This window comes from Harpia harpyja, chromosome 7, assembly GCF_026419915.1.
Source record: "Harpia harpyja isolate bHarHar1 chromosome 7, bHarHar1 primary haplotype, whole genome shotgun sequence".
NCBI lineage: Eukaryota > Metazoa > Chordata > Aves > Accipitriformes > Accipitridae > Harpia > Harpia harpyja.
Genome location: NC_068946.1, coordinates 16,368,021 through 16,383,594, shown reverse-complemented (window position 1 = coordinate 16,383,594; position 15,574 = coordinate 16,368,021). Strand labels below are relative to the sequence as shown.

Here is a 15,574-nt window from a genome sequence, read left to right as displayed (position 1 = left end):
AGCAAGTGTGGGAGATAAACAGGAACTATTACATACAGATTTTCCTGTGCAGAAGCATAGCTCGGCTACTGACAGGAGTAGCTACCCCAACAGCAAGCCACATGGCATGGACATTCGTAACATGCTGGCAGTAGTCTCAGAATCGTGTGCCCTTGTCCTTGTGGGGGACTTTAACTTTCCAGACATCTGCTGGAAATACAACACAGCAGTGAGTAAACAATCTAGGAGGTTCCTGGAGTGTGTGGAAGATAACTTCTTGACACAGCTGGCGGGTGAGCCAACCAGGGGAGGAGCCTTGCTAGACCTGTTGTTTACGAACAGGGAAGGACTGGTGGGAGGTGTGATGGTTGGAGGCCGTCTTGGGCTTAGTGACCATGAAATGGTAGAATTTTCAATTCTTGGTGAGGCAAAGAAGGTGGTCAGCAAAACCACCACTATGGACTTCCGGAGGGCTAACTTTAGCCTCTTCGAGGCACTGGTTGAGAGAGTCCCTTGGGAGACGGTCCTGAAGGCCAAAGGGGTCCAGGAGGGATGGACATTCTTTAAAAAGGAAATCTTAATGGCTCAGGACCAGGCTATTCCCATGTGCCGCAAGTCAAACCGCCGAGGAAAACGACCGGCCTGGCTGAATGGGGAGCTTTTGCTAGGACTTAAGAAAAAAAGGAGAGTTTATCATCTCTGGAGGAAAGGGCGGGCAACTTGGGAGGAGTACAGGGATCTTGTTAGATCATACAGAGAGAAAATTAGAAAGGCAAAAGCTCAGCTTGAACTAAATCTGGCCACTATCGTAAGGGACAACAAAAAATGTTTTTACAAATATGTTAACAGTAAAAAGAATCCCAAGGAGAATATCTATCCTTTAATGGATACAGAAGGGAACGTAGCAACCAGTGATGAGGAAAAGGCCGAGGTACTTAATGCCTTCTTTGCCTCAGTCTTTAATAGTGAGTCCAGTCATCCTCAGGGTACTCCACCTCATGAGCTGGAAGGTAAGGATGAAGAGCATAACATACCCCCCTTAATCCAGGAGGAATTAGTTAGGGACCTGTTACGCCATCTGGACACTCACAAATCTATGGGACCTGATGGGATCCATCCAAGAGTACTGAGGGAACTGGCAGAGGTCCTTGCCAAGCCACTCTCTATCATCTATCAGCGTTCCTGGTCAACAGGGGAGGTCCCAGACGACTGGAGGCTTGCCAATGTGACTCCCATTTATAAGAAGGGTCGGAGGGAGGATCCGGGGAACTACAGGCCTGTCAGACTGACCTCGGTACCGGGAAAGATTATGGAACGGTTTGTCTTGAGAGCACTCACACGGCAGCTCCAGGATAAGAGGGGGATCAGGCCCAGTCAGCATGGGTTTACGAAAGGCAGGTCCTGCTTGACCAACCTGATCTCCTTCTATGACCAGGTGACCCGCCTAGTGGATGAGGGAAAGGCTGTGGATGTTATTTTCCTAGACTTCAGCAAGGCCTTTGACACTGTCTCTCACGGCATACTCTTTAAGAAGCTGGCGTCTCGTGGCCTGGATAAGTGCACTATTCACTGGGTGAAAAACTGGCTGGATGGCCGAGCCCAGAGGGTTGTGGTGAATGGGGTGAAATCCAGCTGGCGGCAGGTCACAAGTGGTGTTCCCCAGGGCTCGGTGTTGGGCCCTGTTCTGTTTAATATCTTTATTGATGATTTGGATGAGGGGATTGAGTGCACCCTCAGCAAGTTTGCAGATGACACCAAGTTGGGAGGCAGGGTCGATCTGCTTGAGGGTAGGGAGGCTCTACAAAGAGATCTGGACAGGCTGGATCGATGGGCTGAGGCCAATCATATGAAGTTCAACCAGGCCAAGTGCCGGGTCCTGCACTTCGGTCACGGCAACCCCATGCAGCGCTACAGGCTTGGGGAAGAGTGGCTGGAAAGCTGCCTGGCAAAGAAAGACCTGGGGGTGCTGGTTGACAGCCGGCTGAATATGAGCCAGCAGTGTGCCCACGTGGCCAAGAAGGCCAATGGCATCCTGGCCTGTATCAGGAACAGTGTGGCCAGCAGGAACAGGGAGGTGGTTGTTCCCCTGTACTCGGCACTGGTGAGGCCGCACCTCGAGTACTGTGTTCAGTTTTGGGCCCCTCACTGCGGGAAAGACATTGAGTTGCTGGAGCGTGTCCAGAGAAGGGCAACCAAGTTGGTGAGGGGCCTGGAGCACAAGTCTTATGAGGAGCGGCTGAGGGATCTGGGGTTGTTCAGTCTAGAAAAGAGGAGGCTGAGGGGAGACCTTATCGCTCTCTACAACTACCTGAAAGGGGGTTGTAGTGAGGAGGGTGTTGGTCTCTTCTGTCAGGTGTCTGGAGATAGGACAAGAGGAAATGGCCTCAAGTTGAGGCAAGGGAGATTTAGGTTAGATATTAGGAAAAATTTTTTTACTGAGAGGGTTGTCAAACATTGGAATGGGCTGCCCAGGGAAGTGGTTGAGTCACCATCCCTGGAGGTATTCAAAAAGCGAGTGGACAGGGTACTCCAGGGCATGGTTTAGGGGGCATGGGTAATGGTTGGACTTGATGATCTTGAAGGTCTTTTCCAACCGAAATGATTCTATGATTCTATGACCTCCACTGTCATCTACAGACTTTTAGAGTAATACATAAGAGTGTCAGATTTAGTATGGACTTCTTCCTCAAAAGCAGGGGCATGACTAAACTCGTCTGTCAAATCACACTCTTTGACAGTCTTGGACTCTATTTTCAAATTAATAGTTCTGTGCTATAAATACCTTTATTTCTTGCATACCCTGCAAACAGCAACTTTAACTTCACATTTCTCTCTCTGGGCTGACTAAACCAAAACAGGCTTTGGCTGGAAGACTTTGGCCTTCATCCAGCCCAAGCACTCATCGTGAGCCCAGACCCAAGTCACCTCTAAGGGCAGTAGCAGAGACAGACACCGTAGCCTGCAAGAGACACATCTGAACATCATGAAACCACCAGTAAGCTCATACAGATTTCTGACATTCAGACTACAAAAGCTAAAATGAAAGTCTCAAGGCTGCCAGCACAAATAACTATTCAACGGATTCAAGACAAAAAAAAAAAAAAAAAAATCACTGAGATTGAAGGAAGTAAGCATAAAATCATCTAAAATTCACTAGTGACTCAGTGAGCAAGACAGGCCTCAATCAAAAGTGACAGATCACTGGCAAAAACAGAAGAATAAAAATATGAAGCCTAATTGCACTCATTACAAAGCTTTTGTAACTTCCCTTTTGTGAAGTATTGCTTATCTGACAAGGGGAACTGGCAGCTTCAACCGTACTGTGCACGTCATACAAAAAAAAAAAACCCAAACCAAACCTCCTAAGGGGCTTCTGTACAGCCCCAAAACAAGAGGAGATGGCAACCACGCTGCCGAGATGAACACAGAAATGCACACCAGCTGAAAAATAATCACTTTCATTTATGTAACTCGCCCAAATACTATACATCCTGCATTTTTGTCTTTTTATTGCAGTTGCCCAGAATGATTCATAGCCACTAAGCCCCAAACCAAGTGTACTGTTGCACTGCAAAATGCTCGTTGCTTCTGTTGGTCCGCTTGGCTCAGCACTCAACACCCCTGCTTAAGGGTCACTTTAGTTTTAAAATAAAAATCCAGTCCTGTGCAGCAGCAGATGTTTACCCAGCCTTAAGGAGTTCAGTATGTCTACCTCTGAACAGGATAAAATTAAGCAGGTTGTAACCTGGTTCACTACTGAAGTACAACTGCATCTGAAAAAAAGCCAAACCAGCTATTTGGTATCAGCTGGAAAGGGTAAGACATCTTCTGCTGTCTGCAGCATGAGGCAGTGGGGAGAAGTGGGAGTATGAGATCCACAACTGCTGAGAAGTTACCCACATACGCACCCTTTTTAAATACCACTCAGCAAGACGAGGTGAGATCTGGGCTGCACCCATAGCCAGCGCTGCCGGGGCCAATGTATAATGCACAATGGTTACGGAAGCGACGGCTTCCGGGCCCCGAGCACAGCGTCGGGGAAGCTGCACATTCATTATCATTTTGATGAAAGAATTATTTAGGTGACTTGGTTAGGTAGAGGCTAATGACACACATCCTGAAGGTGTGCATTCTCAGAGCTTTTCCCTTATGAAAAGTCCAAGAGTTCATTGTTTGACTGGAAGTGCCAAGAAACAGCCAACAAAGACAGGAAATTATGCTGCTTTTTTGAGCAGTGAAAAATGACTATGTTGACTTGCCACATAGCTACATACATATGAGTTTTCCATCTATACAAAGCACCCCTTAATTCCAATGTACTCAAAATTATCTGCTTCTAAGACTAGTAATCAAAGTTAGCATCATATTTTTTGTGGAGGACTGACACATTTGCCAGCACCAAACCGTACCCAGAAAGCTCTCTGATCCCACTACTGGAGAAACTTTAAAGCACAAGTCTGCCCGACTAAATTACACCTGCTCACTGTATGCAACTACTATTATGTACTTCTGCAATAACTATTCCCAGGCCAATTTAGACTTTTTGCCAACATGTTTAAGATACAGCCAGCAAGTCGGGGCAAACATAATTTTTCATGACCGATGCCATCTCATTCCAGTACTCTGTGTGTGAAGGCTTTCCCTCAAATGTTATACAACTGTTCACTCTATTTACTTAAGTCATACACTTCACCAGACAAAAGAAGTCTGATATGGTTTGCTGTAATTCTAAAGAATTTAAAGTCTATTTAGACAAGCAGCATCTGATTTGAAATACTCCTGTAACACAGCTGACCAACATAGCTATCAGCTAAAACTAGTGCTAAGCCATGGCACTGTTTTTCCCATCTCCACTTGACTAACAAGTGACCTAAACAGCGAGTTCCGGGAGCTCACCATGAGTTATCACGTGCTCCTTAGCCTCGAAACAAGAGCATCTATAAATGACTTCTATGCTTAGAGGTCAAACCAGCATATTTACCTGACATTTTTTACATCTGAGTTATAAATATAAACATATTTTGTACCACTTACTCATATGACAATGAGCCTATGAATCACGCAGGGCTCGGTCAGTCCACATCCTGCTTAACTCTTCACCTTTCTCTTAAATGCAAATTAGAATTAAAAGGCAGCATGTTCATGAACCTTAGCCTACACATAAACATAAGGATTCTCTTCTAATACCCAGGTACCAGTGTTGCTGGTTAGACAGACAGGCCCATTATGGGCTTGTCTAACACCCCCTCTCCCGTTCATACAGTGACAGAGGTGAACCGGAGTGACGGTTTATGTCAACAGATGACTAATTCATCCATTAACATTTTATGGTCACAAGGGGCTGTTCTGAAACTTTATTTAGAAAACGTTTAACAGGTTCAGTTGGCATATATCTGCTCCCATATCTGCTCCCACACCAAGCTGAGCAGTAAGTAGCTTACGGTTTAGTCTCTGATTTTTAAAAGAGAGCCTTAGAAAATTCCATGCACTGTAAAGCATTAGCTACCTCCTGCAGCTGCCAGCAGCAGCTCACTAGCACTCACCTCTGCGGAGCTGCTGTGAATGACACGCCGTGCCCAAAAGGACACTTAAATTCCGAGTCGTGCCACAGCCCCGCGACCCCCGCACGCTCTCCAAAGTACCCGGATCACGCCGCCTGAGCTCAGCCAGCCAGGGCACAGGCAGAGGGGAAGCCTGCAGGAAGGAGGGTAGGCGCGCAGCCGATCTCAGCGGTTTGACAGCCCTGCAAGGGCACGCAGGGGGCCGGACCCCGCCACCACGTGGAGCGCCGGGCCGCGCGGCCCGCTCTCCCTGCTGGGGCCAAAGCCCCGATGCCCGCTTCCCGCGGACTCCTCCCGACGCGGGTACAAGCGTCCCCGCCGCCTCGCCTTACCTGCTGCCGGGCGGCCGGGCTGAGGCAGTCGGCCGCCGTATCCTCCATGGCTCCTGCCCCTCCTTCCCGCCGCCGCTCCGCGCTGCCGGAAGCCGCCCGGCTCGGCTCGGCTCGGCCCCGGGGGCGGAGCGCTGCCGGGGCCGGCCCGGGGGGAGGCCGCCCCCTGCTCGGTGCTCCCCGCGGCCGGCTGCGAGGGACCTGCGCCCAGGTTCAGGGGGTCTCGGCGGCGGAAGGCAGGGCGCTTGGTGCTCTTCCTTCAGTTACCGGCACGCTCGCCGCTGCTCCCACCCATTGTTATTCTAACGTCCCCACCGGACCCGTGCAACGAGCTTCCCTGAAGCAGTTCCGAGAATGGTTTCAAAGCTCGTAACCTCCTTTTTATGCTCGAGGAAGGTAAACACCCCCCAGCAACAACCGACCAACTCCTTGCTCAGGGTACGTCCGCCCTCCGGGCTGCATATCCGACCTGCTTCTCTGGAAGATAACATTCAGAAGCACTTGCACAGGTGCTTATAAATATATATTCACGCCAGCCAGCATTTGCATCGCAGAAATAAACCACGTAACTGTTCTTAATTTGCTGTAATTATACCCGTATGGTGTGTTGGGTTGTGTACGGCTAAGCTTAAAACGGGTGATCAACGCTGGATATGCTGGGGTTGGTTTTATTCTTTAAGAAATAGTATTACACTCAAAGCAATTAAAAAAAAAAATGGAGTAAAAGAAGAGGCCGGGGGGTGGGGGGGAAGGCATCCAATTGCAGTCTGAGAGTACTGCAGAAAAGCAATCGGGAATAGTGGCTGGACAAAAAAAAAGGAGGGGGGCGGGCATTCTACATTTCAAAAGGTCTCTTGTGATGAGCTGGATGAGGCTAAAACACACCAAGGGAAAAATCAAAATTATTAGAGGACACAAGTGTTTTTGAATGGCACTAAATGGGACAATACCCCAAGAACAATTCAAAGTACAGTCAGAGCAGAAATCTTGCCTCCACGGAAATTAGTGCTGTCTCCCGATTCCACCCAAACCACCTCTTGATTCCCCCCCGATTTCATCCTCGCAGAGACAAGAGGGCAGGGATGAAACCACCAGGGCCGGGAGAATTAACCAGAGCTTAAAGCAGCTCATTTGATCCATTGCAATTTTGCAGCGGCAACAATAGAACACACGGAGAGTCATCTCTTCCTGGCACCAGATTTTCTCCGGTTGCAGAGACAAGCAAAACCAGGTTGCTCCTTAGCAACTAAACCCTGCGCTTGCTCTCCTTCCCGCTCAGCTGGCGCAGGTTGGGGAGCCCTGCAAAACCTCCACCCAGCAGCTGAGCTCAGTTTTTCCATGAGCTGCCAAGCCCGGTACGGAGAATCTGGTTCTTCACGCTGGCAGAGCACACGCTACCATGCTGCTGACAGTATTTTAGCTAATTTGGAAGTGCTGGCACTATTTGACATTTGGGGGCAATACTTCAATTAGATTCATTGACAGCCCCGGGACCCCAGCCGTGCCCCACTGTCCCTGGAAAGGCCAGACATGCTTCCTTTAAATAAAAGGTATTAGGGATGTCTAGCTTGCACCCTGGCCCTGGGAGAAACCCTGCTTAAGTCAGGGGAAGCTTTGCATTTGTAAAACAGACTGTGGTTCTATGTAAGTCATAGAATCACAGAATGGTTTGGAAGGGACCTTAAAGATCATCTAGTTCCAACCCCCCTGCCATAGGCAGGGACACCTTCCACCAGACCAGGTTGCTCAAAGCCCCATCCAGCTGTGCTTAAACACCTCCAACGATGGGGCATCCGCACCTTCTGTGGGCAACCTGTTCCAGTGTCTCACCACCCTTATCGTAAAAAAATTTCTTCATTATATCTAATCTCAATCTCCCCTCTTTCAGTTTAAAACCGTTACCACCCCCTGTCCTATCCCTACAGGCCCTGGTAATAAGTCTCCATCATTCCTATAAGCCCCCTTTAAGTACTAAAAGGCTGCAATAAGGTCTCCAGAGTCTCCATCTTTCATTAAACTCCAAAACCACCTGTTGAGCCTACAAGTTATTTTTTCCTTCATTACAGGGTAAAGGACCCAACTTTGTTTTAAAAAAATAAATCTGAACTGTCTTAAATCCACTTCAGTGTGTGTATGAAAATAAAGAAATTCATAGATATAGAAATAATATATGTTCCTGTGAAGCAGGAACATAATCGCGTGCCTCAAAGGTATTGGTTTTTTCATTAGAAAAAGTCAGGCTACTCTGAAAGTTGGTAATTGGAGATTCAATGATGCACTATAGCCTTGTGTTAAGTTTCTCCTCGCCAAACCTGCTAGCTGGAGGGTATGACAGGTATGCCTGCACAGCAAAATATGCGAAATGAAAGGGAAAAGGGAAGCCCGTCAATATAGTCTGCCCAGCACACTTCATAGGCAGTCAACATTCAGTACAGAGGAGACATCTGTAATTTAAATCTATGTTTATTGGACACCTATTTCATCCCCCAGCATGGCTTATACTGAAATCAGGGACCAGGCCAATGTAACACGATCAGGAAATGCTCTCCTATTCAGGTGGTATAACATACAGCCCTAAGCTCGTTATTTAAGGCTGATAAAGTTCCTAGTCTGCTACGTTATCCCTTATCCTCCGTCAGCAAGAGCAAAGAACAATAGAAATCTACAGTAACTGAAGGAAGACCCTGGCATGCCCTGCAGCCGTGCTTTCTGCCCCAGCTGGCTGGCTTGCCTGGAGAGGAACCTTGAGCCTTCAGGCTGGCAACGCCTCCGCTCTGTCCTGCAATGCCGAGCAAGTCTGTCTTTTGTGAACAGCCCTGAGTCCAAGAGAAGCTATGCCCTACTTCCCAGAGACTGCTCAGCTTTTAATTTGGGTACAGAAAACAGTATCAAGCATTGCAGAAATCCACAAAGCATAACCAGCTATGAAGGCAGCGTTTCTGGGCTATGGCAGCTCACCCCAAGGTAGCAAGGGGCCAGGCACTGAAGTTAATTCTTCAGGAAAAACATGTCTTGCCTTATATGTAAAATTTTTAACAGAGAAGGGAAGGAGAGTGATGTTAACCGTGTAAATGTGAAGCATCGTAACAACTCAGCATGACAAAGTATGCAGTTTTCATCTTAGCTTAAAATAGACAATTTGTTCTGGTTTTCTTGGTTAGCGAGAATTAACCTCCCCTTACATTCACTGGCAAATCTGTACAGTTTTTGTAGTGTCACTTGCAAGATACACTAGAGATGTGAATACTTCCTATACAAGGCATAAATTAATGAGGGGACATGCACACACCTTTTTCTAATTACTTTCTAAGTCAATGTAGAGGCCAAGATGTTTGTTTTTATTCGGTTTACTTGAAGAAGCACTTCATACATACCTCAGGATAAATTCAAACACACAAGTGTGCTATGAACCTGCTGGGTAGGAACTGAAGGATCAGGAGATCTTTTTAATACTAGCAAGCTTCCATTTTTCAATAACACAGAACTGATAGCGTTCAAAATACACACTTCGGCATGTCTGAATTGATTTTGTATATGAAGCGAGGCCCATTCTGCTTGGATTTCCAAGCAGGTCCTGACAAATTTCCCAAGAACAGGAATTCTCTGTACACCCACATAAACACTCTCTTCCTCATCCCTTCTGGCGCACAACAGTCTACTGCATCCTTCAGATGCTGCTAAATAAAAAGCAAGTGCATGCAGTTCTGTAACTACAGGAGCTGAGCCACAATCTAGGAAGCCAGTGATGCATTTTACTTGATTGCTTGCCAAAGCTATTTAGCATCGTTAAGCTGATAGCAGTTAGCTCTTCTCAGTCCTTGCCCTTCAAACTGCTGCTATGTAACTTGAGGGAGCAGAGCGGTACTCACAGCACCTAGAGAACACTGTCTGAAAGTGGGTATTAGTCTATCTTTTCTTTTTTTACCCCCTCAAAAATGCAGTGTCTATCTAGTCATACCTCCCTCATATTCAGAAAGATAGCCAAAGGATCTGAAGCTCTGCTAAATATTGTGAATTCAGTGCAGTTCTTGTGTCTCTGCATTTCCCGTTTGAAATGGGACATTGCAAGAGTGACATTAATTCAGGGAGATATCTAAGCAGGAAGAATGTTCATGACGGAAATATGCATTACATGTATTACACTGCTAAATTAAGCATAAGAAAAAACAGGTAACAGGAGAGATTGGGGGGGGGGGGGAAGGAGTCAGCTGACATTTTCATAAACCTGGTAGGTTAACTGAGTTCACCTTAGGTACTTGTAAGCAGAAAAAAAATTATCGCACTTAGCACAGCAGCTCAGTTTCTGATGACAGACTCGTTATCTCTCCCTAGGGAACATACCTCACCTTTGCAAACATGCATACACAAAAAATGCATGCTTGCACACAACACAATGCATTCTTCCACAAATACAGGCCTAAATCCCAAAAATCAGTTTCACAGAATTGCAACCCTTTACCTGTAACTATGATGGAGTTGTGTCAAAAAGAAGAGGGAAAGATCATACAGTCATCTTTGAGGTATGTTGCAATTACTGATAATGCAAACAAATTACAAGGAACTCTGGCCTCCAACACAGGTCACACCCAATTGATGTTTTTGTCTTCAGGGCATGTTATGCCAGAGATAGTTTAAGAGGCATGGAGGTAGGGACTCAAATAGGACTAAGGCAGTCAAAACCTTTACAGACAGGTTTAAACACTGAAAAAACCTGCAACATACAGCACACTGCCTCCAGCTTGGCCCACCCCAGTAGTAATTCTTAAGCAATACCAGCAGCCACCTCCCAACACTATGTGTCACCTACATATGTAATTCAGCTTATTTCATTTATATCTAAGACAAATTCTATTGTGCATTTCCTTCATTCTCTTCAATTAGTATCTCTTAGAATCTCAGTAATGTCCCTCCATAACACATTTACTACTGGTCTTCCAAACAGTGGGAACAGACAATGCACGTCCCACTCTGTGGAGAAAAAGGCTGAAAAGTATGTCATATTAGAAGAAAAATTTGCTTAGTCTAGCCTTTTTTGGTTTGTTTTTTTTTAAGGTTCAATAGTCTTGTTCCTCTAAAGTTCAAGAAAGTCTATAAAAATCTATGGAGTAACACCCATCTGCAGTCACAAAGACAGAAAAAACTACGCATGCATCTCACTTCATCATCCCTGTCTGCTGTGGGCATCCTGGCACCCTTGCAGCTTAGCTGGCAAAGCGAACAAAACCTCCTTGTAAACCGTAACCAAGGCAATGAACTCAAGTATACACAACTAAGTGCTTCTTAGGAAAACAATGTCCGGTTTTCATCACCAATATGTACTGCCAGTATCAACAGATTATTTTCTATTGAGGCTAGAACGCGATGCAGCAAGGAGAAGGAAGGAAACTGCCGAACCAGGCGCAAGTGCTTCTCTCCACACTGAAGTCAGACAAACTGAATCATGCTAGTGGGGAAGCTGGAAGACTCCTAGGTAGCCTATACATGGCATGTTTATCATTCAGCTCAGGGAATCCCTTCAACTTCAGCACTCAAAAGCAACACTGTCACGAACATTTGGATATCGAAGATATTAATGCCTCGCTACTATCAGAAAGCTTCAGAAATTTGAAATACAAGTGTATGAAAAGTTACATGATCTTTCCATTTTAGAACAGACAGATTTAAGAATAGTCCCCGTAAGCCAATAAATTCCTGACCTAGTCTTAAACTTTTTTTTTCTTCATTATTAAGCAAAGGAATAGAAAAATCCACAGAATTTTAAAAGATCAGACCAAAAAACATGAGTTTTGGTTAGGAGCATATCACAGAACCTGAGTATACACACATCTCTCTAAAAAACCCATATGGAACAGTGATCCACTAAGAGACTTTTACTTGTAGAAAAGTTGTTTCTCTGGTGGTATATTCACAATATTAGGCTTTGCCATCTCCCAGGCTCTACCTCAAACTTAATCAGTTTTAAAGAGTTGGAAGTTGTGTTAACCATTTCTACCATGACTGCAAATTTTGTAAATTGGAAAACCAACAGTAATTTTAAAGAATACCATGCAGAAGGGCAGAGGTTCTGGACTTCAGTCCTTCCCCCCATTAGGGGCATTAGGTGGGGAAACACAAGCAGCATTTGAAAACTCTGGGAGTGCCACCGTTACCTCATAGAGCTCTCCAACTCAACACGCAAAAAAAAGGCAACCAACATCCTAGTCACAGTCAAAGGCAAGTCCAAAAATTCAGACTTACAGCTACACATAATTATGATTTCAACCCAAATATTTGACTGTATTTGCTACAGAGAATAAACTAGTATGGCATCTTAAATGTACAATGATCACATCTTTACCTTAAGATCCTTTGCAAACACTGAAGAATCTCATTATCAAACATCTTAGCAAAAAATTGACAGTTCAATTTGAGAAGCGTCCAATTTTCCCATACAAAGGGGATAATAAGGATACCTACAGAGGACAACTGATCAAAAGAACTGTTATTGTGTTTCCCATGACCACCCTAACTGCACCCTAAACCTATTTTTCTGAATCGGACTCATTCACACAATGCAATCCTACAAGACTGAAGTTTGGTGGGAGATCAAATGATAAGTTTCTTCATGGAAAGTTTTTCTTGCAAGGGCATTCCAAGACTGATTTCTTATTTTGTTTTTAAAGTTTCTCAGAATGCCAGAGCTTTGTTTTTCTCTTTTCATTAATTCCAAAGCACCAGGAGCAGGGAGTATGAACAGGCAGACGCTCCCCTCTGACATGCCAATGGTGCTGTTGTGAGTTATCTGTGTTTAAGGGGTCAGCATTCTCGGTCTTCTTGCTTAACATCTTGAGCCGAAGACTGGGAAGAGGAGGAGGGGAAGAGACCTACAACTAATGAAGAATTTACACATGAACATTGTCCACTTAGGAGAAACATTTGCTTATGTGTTTGCCAGGAAACCCATCTCAGAGATATAATTTAAGCATGTGACCAGAGGCTGGAAAGTCTTGTTGACACAGACCTTCCCCTGCCCTCCCCCCCCCAAAGAAGGAGAATGTTTATTTTGCAGAACACTGCAGTGAACAGCATGTACAGCTCTACAGCATAACAGACAATTAGGGAGTTGCATCCTACTTCATAAATTATATTGCCATGCAGTCTCAAGGGGCCCCTGCTAAAAATATAGCCTAAATAATAACTGAACTCCATCATCAGCTTGCATGGATTACCAAAGTAAATCCTGCCACAAGGAATTGATCTTAAAACAGCTGTTAAAAGTGAGGTATCCTGTAATCATTTCCCTAGATCCTAGCAGTGTTTTAGAGGCATTTATTACCTTAGTAAATGTTTTTTTTTCTCTCTCTTTTTTTTTTTAAACTCCCCTTAGGGTTTAAAAGTGATATTGTTGTAAAATTTACTAGTTACTCAGGAAGGTGATACGGTCTCTTTCCCTCTGCTACCTGGTCACATACCTTCACATGCATACTAGTCATAAAGAGCTTGTTGACAAGTTCTTCAGTGGCTTATGCCTGGTGTGGTCTCTGTTGCAGTGTTGGGTTCCCCTTCCATACTAAGCCACTGGCTTAACTGCAGATGGGTTAGCCGCAAACTAGATTCCGCTTCAAGATGCACTGGACTTGTGGTAGGAGGGAAAGGAAAAAAGTGCTCGAAGCACATCCTTCAATTCAAACAAACCCTCTCCATGAGAAAACAATGGAAATTTCAAGGCAGCTTCAGAGGCAAGATTCAGAAGAAAATCACAGAATTCTACAGAAAGTCAGTTCTGTAGAATCCTGTAAAAACAGATGTTCATAAGCACTGTAGCTCCAGAGCCTGGAGAATGGCACGATCACTGTATATACAGGGCATACCACTTCCACTGCTATTTAGAAATAACTAACTTGTCCTGTTTCCATACTGTGAAAAAGCAAAACAGGGATGAAAGAACAATTCCAGTATAGGATGTTGGCTGGCAGCTCTGCAGAAGCAGGTTACAGCTTTAAACCCCGACCAATTTTCTATAGGTAGTGTATTTGGCAGAGGACCAACGCAGTATCAGCTAACCACATTTACGTCACTTCAATTGGCATTTTCTCTCAGAATAGCTCTAGTCAGTAAGTGGTTGCTCCTACCAGAGAAGAATTTGGATACCACTCTACAGCTGTTATCCCAAAGAACAAAACCACACATTTTATACATCCTGTATAATACTGCACTCACATACTTTAGATCAAGACTGTTACTCCTGTAAAATAGTTTTGAGGGAGTCAACATTGACCTTGGAAACAGCTGGATCACTCATTCAAGTAAATGAATCAGAACTGTTGAGGCTACAATGATACCTAGAAGGAAAAAATTAAACAAAAACCGCTGACAGTATTAGCAAATATGAACTGGAATTTCGCAAGAAAAGCATACAAACCTTCCCAGTGTTGTCTCCTGAAATATTTACTTGCATGAAGCTGCAGTCAGTGGTTTCTTCCACTTGCTTTACCCAACTTCTTTTTATAAAGAAATTTCTCTTTTACAGTGACCACACTGATAGTCTTAGTTCTCCATTAGATCAGCAGTGTTTTGCAGCGACTGTTTTCCTCATTTAAAATTTAGATAAAACTGAACATCAAAACACACAAGTGGAATGGTTATATTGCAGAGTACTTTCTAAATACTGTATTTCTGTTTAATTACAAAGGCTGTTCTACAATCGAAGTCACACAGAGTTCACTGCAGACTTTAGAGGGCTTAAAGCAATCTGGCTGAAAGAGGGGTAGTACGCAAACGGGGGACCTAAGGGAGATAAGAGCTTGTAAAACCCGTCCCACAGTAAGTCTATAGTATGTACACCTCAAAAGGCTTTAGATCTTTCTTTATTACAAGAAGAAATTCAGAATGCCAAACATACATATTCTTTGGAGAGAAAAAGCAGCATGCTTGCTATAATACAGGCACTAGGGTTATCCAGGTAGCGCAAATTAATTGGTAACGTACAGAACTGTGTAACTTTTGCTTAAACCAAATATAAAAAGTGCAAGATGAAAGAGAAGTTACCACCTTAATGACCCTGCATTCTTGCTAGTTTGATATCTTAGTGTGATACCACAAATAAAGAGTTGAATTGTATTTCAGACTCCTAGTGCTCGACTGCCATTTCTTTTCAGCAAGAGAGCAAAACTGCAACTAGCGTTTCCCACCAGGACAGGTCCACAGGCACCCAGCACACAGGGAGGTCAGCAGAAGGACTCAGTAAGGAAGCACACATGCAAAATTAATTCAGCCGTTGGTACATATTACTGAAGAGGAAACACATTTGTACTGACTATGCTTACAGAGAAAGTAAGCACAATAACCAAATTTGGAGCCTGCAATAAACAGAAATATTTAATCGGGCTTCTTTACAGCATAAGCACAGGTTGGGGAGGGCTCCAGGGCTGGGTGAATGCCAACATCTTTTTGAACATGGACATAAACAGAGTTTTTGTTCCTGACTGGTAAAAATATTTCAAATATAAATAAGAACTGAAATTCATGCACTGCTACAAGCAATGTGATATGTAGGTACCACATTCTAGTCTCCACTGAACTGCAAATTTAATCTGAATAAAAAGTTGGCAAATCTTGAACACAGCTCTGCACTTATAGCACATTAAAATGTAGGTACAAACCTCAGCAACTGCTTAAAACAATGCTCAAACTACCTGTCAAAAGAAAAGAAACCACAGATTTTGA

At 44.5% G+C, this 15,574-nt stretch overlaps 1 protein-coding gene across 38 annotated transcripts in view; it reads right to left on the bottom strand.

Moving 5' to 3' along the window:
- Positions 1–15,574, bottom strand: part of LRRFIP1 (LRR binding FLII interacting protein 1) — a 119,935-nt gene that overhangs the window by 71,002 nt on the left and 33,359 nt on the right. For 5 of the 38 annotated variants that reach the window (XM_052793718.1, XM_052793721.1, XM_052793729.1 and 2 more), the window contains exon 1: positions 5,873–6,007. The exons of the other annotated variants lie outside the window; for them this stretch is intronic. In XM_052793718.1, coding sequence (XP_052649678.1) covers positions 5,873–5,920 — 48 coding nt within the window. In that variant the 5' untranslated portion in view covers positions 5,921–6,007. Of the gene's footprint in view, positions 1–5,872; positions 6,008–15,574 lie in introns of those variants that run through there. 38 annotated transcript variants of the gene reach the window in all.